Raw genomic sequence first — 6,359 nt, 5'->3', positions numbered from 1 at the left:
TACCATCTGAAGAGATGGGCTGAAAGTTAGGATTTTAGGGCACAGCCTGTTCTCGGGGCCTCGGGGTCCCCACTTGGGGGAGGATCATTGCTGCCTCTCTTACCCTTGAGGTGCAGGTGGAATGAGGGGTCCACAGGAACACGAAGCACCCAGGCCACGGCCACCACCTCCCCGGCCTCAAAGGCCACCACCCACCTTATTCGTGTCGAACCGGCCCCCGACGACATTCCCGCGGGCGAACACGTCCACACCCACGTACACGTCCGCCAGGCGCTGCCCGGCCTGCCCCAGCGTCCGCTCCAGGTGCTCCTCCCGCCAGTTATAGTTGGTGAAGAAGCCGTCGCAGGAATCAAAGAAGACTCTGGGGGGCGGCACGGGTGGGCCGTGAAGCCCAGGCGTTCTCCCCTCAAGCACCTGCGTCGGCTGGGCCCACGGACCGCACGCTGCCTGCCTCTGGGACCGAGCAGAGTCTGCTTCCGAAGAGCCCGCACCTAGACCACAAACTGTGGCGGGTAACCCTGGGCACAGCCAGGCTGACAAGGCATTAATTCTGTCTGCTTGTGGTCAGGGTACCAAACACCTCTGCCCTCTCCCTCGCTTTCCCCCAGGGCAGCTGTGTAGGTGACACCTCCAGAAGGCAGAGGAAGTTCTGGCCCTGCCCAGGAGCCCAGGCTGCCCGCCTGCAGGCTCACCTGTTCTGCTCGTTGAGCTCGTTCTGCCATTTGAGCTGCCCGCTGCTCACCACACTGTCATACCAGAGCACCATGCCCCCGGGGACCTGCTGATGCAGCTGAGAGGTCAGGTACTGGAGGAAGTGGGGCACGTTCCCCACGGCGGCCAGCTGGAGAGAGGCATGGAGACAGACCTCCGTGAGGCCCAGAGAGGCCTGTCGTGAGGAGCGCCCCGGTCCTGGACAGACAGGACACCTAACCCCAGGGGCAAACAGGTCCTGGTCCCAGAAGCCCCTCGGCCCCACAGCTGCCGAGCAGAGGGTCCAGCCAGAGGTCCGACTTTCCTTTCTTTCTGAAGCAGGAAGGACATGGACTCCGCAATCAAGAGAAGATAAAACCCAATGAAAAGGGAAGGCACCATGAAAAGGAAGTCGCACATGCAGCCCAAGCAAAGCAGAGACAGAGGAGGAAGACAGGGCCGCCTTGAAGGAACCAGAGAAGCAAAGCTCAGCCAGGCAAGGTTCCTGGACATCACGCTGGAGAATGTCCATCTCCCTGTGAAGAGGCAGAGGGGCTGGAGGTTGGAGCTAGCTCTAGCTGGGATGCAGGAAGCGCTGCGGTAGCAGGGACCCAGCCTGGTGAGGCTGAGGAGCATGGTGGAGGGTCCCCTCGGGGCACAGGGGCTGGTGGGCCAGGCACCAGGGGCAGGTGTGCTCACACTCAGAGAGTTCTCAATGTTGATCAGCCAGCCGTCAAATCGGAAAAACTGGGCGATCAGGACCAGCTGATCGGCCACCGCCCGGTATGAGTGCTCATCCCCAGCCAGGAAGGCCTGGCAGAGCCGCTCCCCGTCTTTCCATTCAGTGATGAAAGTCCCTGTGGGGCAGGAGAGAAACGAGATCGAGGTCAGGCCAGGGGATTATTTCCCCTTCGACCCAGCAGTTCCCAGGGTGTGGTTCCTGCAACAACAGCATCACTGTCGCCTGCAAAAACATTGTTAGAATTCCAAATTCCCAGTGTCCCCAGATGGCAGATAAATAAGATACCTGGAGGCAGAGCCCCAAAATCAGTGTTAGATAATAAATTATTCAGATGCAGGGAAAAGCTTGAGAAGCACTCCCCTCCCCCAGCGGTGGACCACCTATATCCTACATCCTGCCCCCAATTCTTCTTGCAAAAACAGTTTCACGGGATCACAGTCAAGCCCATTTGTTTGTTTATTGTCTGTGGGAGCTGTTGACTCTCTGGCAGCCCCAGTACATGACTCGGTGGCCTGGAAAACTGAGGATATTTCCTTTTTCCAGAACAAGTTTGCCTTCACCTGTCCTAACTCATCAAGGATGGTAAGGAAGTCTACCCACCCAACAGCACCCCAAGCCCAAGCCCTTTTATCACTGGGGCCCCAGTCAGGTGTGCCAACGAGTCTGGTTGGGTTGCAGGCGGGCCCTTGGCTCTTACCCAGCACACAGACCCCATGCCTGTGGGCAGCGTTGGTCCAGCCTACTGGGGGGATGGTGACCGTGTGATGGCTGAAGTACACAAAGATGTCGATGTACTGCCAGTGGTAAAAGGAATAGGGAGTCTGTGTGGCTGAGCCTTGAATAAACCTGGGTGAAGAAAGAGAACAAGATCCGGACCCAGAAACAGACGAGGACACGGCGACCGCAAGGTGAAGAGAGAGGACGACACGAGTGAAGATTCCCTTTAGTTCCATCTAGTTGGCACTAGAGGTTGTTGTGAGCTAGGCCGTGCCCAGTGACTGGGCTCAGAAGTAGCACCAGGTCACAGCCCGGATGTCAAGAGGGTTAGTGTTGTTGTTTTGGTTTTTTTGTTGCTGCGTTGGGTCTTAGTTGTAGCAGGTGGGATCCGTGGGCTCTCTAGTTGTAGTGTGAGCTCCAGAGCACATGGACTCAGTAGTTGTGACATGTGGGCTTAGCTGCCCCACAACATGTGGGATCTGAGTTCCCTGACCAGGGGTCGAACCCACACCCTCTGCATTGGAAGGCGGATTCTTAACCACCAGACCACCAGGGAAGTCCTGAGAGGGTTAGTCTTAAGGGAAGCATTTTCACCAGGCCCAACAGGCACTTTGCTATCGGATCCAAAAGACTGAGCGTGTTTAGCCTCAATGAACAGACAGACAGAACACAAGGAAAGAGACCTGGAGGAGCTCACACAGACCTCCAAGTGCCCGGGGCCCTGCTCTATTCCAACACCTGCAGTTCACTAGGACACAGACAGCTTGCAGGTATGGTTGGGGTTGACAACCACATGAGCTGCACCAGTGGCTTCATCACCCACTTCTGTACCTTGATGGCCAGCTCTGACTCAAGGCTTCCCATCAATTATGACATCCAAGCTTGTTTTATGGATATTTAAAGATCTCTAATGGATTCCCCGGTGACTCAGTGGTAAAGAATCCACCTGCCAATCCAGGAGACCTGGGTTCGATCCCTGGGTCAGAAAGATCCCCTGGAGGAGGATGGCAACCCATTCCAGTATTTTTGCCTGGGAAATACCTTGGACAGAGGAGCCTAAGCGGCTACAGTTTAGGGGTCGCAAAGAGTCAGACACAACCTAGCAACTAAACAACAAGATGTCTAAGCTGACCCTGCAGGATCTTGGGAAGAAATGCCCCCAGCTGGGGTGGGGTTGGGGAGGGAGTGCAATGATTCCAGAACCAGTGGGCCAAGATGGAATAGAACTGAGGAGGGTGAAGGAAAGAAATCAGCAGAAGAACCAAGTTACTGGGCCAGGTGGTCTGAAGAAGGTCCCTGCGATGGTGCTTTCTCCAGCCTCCCTGACTTCAGGTGCAGACAGTCCAGAGAATCAGACAGTTTCAGGGCTGAAGCAGGCATAAGCTAGCCCCTAACCCATCCTCCTCTTCTTACAGATGAAAGGCTGAAGCCTGAGTTCCTCTCCCAGTAGGTAGCAGGGTGGGCTGGCTGACTCCTGACTCCACATCCAGTGCTCCTTCCACCACCGGGCACAGCCCCTCCCCTCCTCCCGTCACACCAGGCCATGCGCTCGCAGTGTCCTCACTTGTCATCCAGGTACCCGCCCATCATGTCATGACACATCAAAGTTCTGGGTCTCCGGCTGCTCAGAGGGGGCTGCCGACACTCAGGGGGCCCCAAGGCCACATTAAAGCCATCCTCCGCATCGGGTCTCCACGCCAAGAGTTCCTCCAGGGAAGACAAGTAAAAGCTGATGGGTCTGGTGGTGTCCTTGTCATAATATCTAACTGATCAGAGGAGGGAAACAGCGAGGAATCAGTGGAAATTATGGAATTCATAATAGAGAACTTGAGATGGGGAAGGGGCAGCCCTGCCCAGAAGCCCCAGAGTGAACATGGACAGTATTCAGAGCCTCGGTCCTTCTTACCTGGCAAAGGGTCTGGGGTAAAACTGACCACTTCTCGAAAGACTGCTTCTTCTCGATCCTCTTCAATTCTAAGCAAAGAAGGAGTTGAATTGTTTTTTTGTTTTTAAATAAAAGGGTAAAGAAAAAGAACCTGTAGAAGCAAAGGGACCAGACCCCATGAGGACGTGCAGGGGGAGACGTCCTCTGGTTTACATTTTTTAATGCAAACTATGGAAACGTGCCTTTGCCCATTCTGTTCCCTCACACTAGAACACCCTTCTCTCCAGTCTCCACCTACTGCAGTCCTCCATCTCCTCAAAGACCAGTTCAGATGTTCCGCGCCAGGCACCCTCCCTGTCCTCCCCAGCATGGACACTAATAATCCTAATTACACCCACTGGTCTGCACTGAGCAATTAAAATCTCTCTGCAGACCCAAGGCCAGGGGAGGGAGGCATAGTCAACCCATTTCTTAGAAAAGGATGTCGGAGCTTCTAGTCAGGGCGCCAGGATGCCCAGACGCGCCCGAGGCTGGGGTCGCACCCAGGCTCCGAGACTCTGTCCGTGCCTACTGCTGTGCGGGGCGGGCGGGACGATGGACAGAACCCGCCGCGAACAGTGAGCGTGGGGGCCGGAGATCGCTGTCCTGTGCCTACGGCCTCCCTTGGCCAAGGCCAGGCGCCCAACGACTCCGGCCCACTGTCCGGCCGCCGGATCGATCCTTAGAACTCTCCCGCCGACCTCTTACCCACCTCCTCCGGGTCAGCCGCCCTGCCGGCCGCCGATCCCGCTGCTTCTCCAAGGTCGCCGGGGCCCGCATCCGCCGCCCCTGCCGCCGCGCCGCCGTCCGGGTCCCTGTCCCTGCCTCCTCCATGACGTTGCTCCGCCCGCGCCACCCGCCGGCCACCGGCCAATCGCAGGCCGAGACCCGCCACCGCCGCCGCCCACCGGCCAATGAGGACTTCTCTGCGCGGTTGCCCCGCCCCTACTAGGCTCAGGCTGGACACCCCGCTCGCTCTGTGGCCGGCGCACCTGCCGCCCGGCCTTTGTAGAGGAGGAAGGCCTAGGGGGCGGGGAATGGGGCGGGGCTTATGCGGTGGGCGTGGGGATGGGCGGGGTCTTAGCCCAGGGCTCCGGAAAACCCCTTTGTGTGAGTTCTTTTTCAGATGAGCAATCTCCTGAAGATCACAAAGTCAGTAAATTGTGAAAGTGATATCTGAACTCAGTTTGCTTAACCCCTGTTTCAAAGATAATTTTCTGGGAAAAGTGAAATCATAATTCTCATTCAAGTATAAACATTCTGCTGCTGCTGCTAAGTCTCTTCAGTCGTGTCCGACTCTGTGTGACCCCATAGACGGCAGCCCACCAGGCTCCCCCGTCCCTGGGATTCTCCAGGCAAGAACACTGGAGTGGGTTGCCATTTCCTTCTCCAAAGCATGAAAGTGAGAAGTGAAAGTGAAGTCGCTCAATCGTGTCCGACTCCTAGCGAACCCATGGACTGCAGCCCACCAGGCTCCTCCATCCATGGGATTTTCCAGGCAAGAGTACTGGAGTGGGGTGCCATTGCCTTCTCCGAAGTATAAATATGGACAAGTGTTAAAGACTGTCCTACTCGTTATTCAGACAGGTGTTATAACCAGTTCAAAGCGAATCAAAAAAGAGATCGTGTATAGATCAGGAATACTGAAATGAGTACGTAAATAGAGGCATAAAGAGTTTTTCCGCTGGGTGGGTTGGGGGTGAGTGAGATCATTGAGCCTCTGGACAAGACAATTTACACGTAAAAAAGGTGACAAAAAATAAAACTAAAATCAGATGAAGAGGTACAAAGAACTATTGTAGCCACGCGTTCCGGGAAACAAACTCACTCAGAAGGACAATGCAGATAGTGGAGTGCAGTGTATTACACCGGCAGGCCCAAGGAAGAGTCTCCTCTTAGCCAAGGACCCCGACCAGTTTTTCTGAAAACCTTATATACCCTAAGTGTATGTGCCCAAACCCACCTCCCCAAATTCCCTGAAACTAGTCTGAACAAAGGAAAAGAAAGATACAATCAAAGTTAACCCATTATTCATATGCCTTAAGCCTAGGTAGTTAACAGTAGACAATTATCAATAGGCCTGTGGTCATACCCCAATAAGCATAATAGAATGTATGATTCTATTCGGTTATGGACTTCCATGGCGGCTCAGACGGTAAAGTGTCTGCCTGCAATGCAGGAGACATAGGTTCGATCCCTGGGTCGGGAAGATCCCGTGGAGAAGGAAATGGCAACCCACTCCAGTACTCTTGCCTGGAAAATTCCATGAACTGAGGAGCCTGATAG

At 55.1% G+C, this 6,359-nt stretch overlaps 1 protein-coding gene across 1 annotated transcript in view; it reads right to left on the bottom strand.

Annotated features, from left to right (window-relative positions):
* The window catches only part of ENGASE (endo-beta-N-acetylglucosaminidase), an 8,837-nt gene extending 3,837 nt beyond the window's left edge, over positions 1-5,000 (bottom strand). Inside the window, exons 1-7 of the mRNA XM_010856276.1 lie at positions 4,786-5,000; positions 4,056-4,123; positions 3,714-3,915; positions 2,130-2,278; positions 1,390-1,547; positions 693-841; positions 196-361 (exon numbers count right to left, since the gene is read on the bottom strand). Of these exons, the coding sequence (XP_010854578.1) occupies positions 196-361; positions 693-841; positions 1,390-1,547; positions 2,130-2,278; positions 3,714-3,915; positions 4,056-4,123; positions 4,786-4,907 (1,014 nt within the window). The 5' untranslated portion in view covers positions 4,908-5,000. The remainder of the gene's footprint in view (positions 1-195; positions 362-692; positions 842-1,389; positions 1,548-2,129; positions 2,279-3,713; positions 3,916-4,055; positions 4,124-4,785) is intronic.
* Positions 5,001-6,359: the final 1,359 nt, after the last annotated feature.

This window comes from Bison bison, unplaced genomic scaffold (assembly GCF_000754665.1).
Source record: "Bison bison bison isolate TAMUID 2011002044 unplaced genomic scaffold, Bison_UMD1.0 scf7180017864371, whole genome shotgun sequence".
NCBI lineage: Eukaryota > Metazoa > Chordata > Mammalia > Artiodactyla > Bovidae > Bison > Bison bison.
This window is presented reverse-complemented; position numbering and strand designations above follow the sequence as displayed.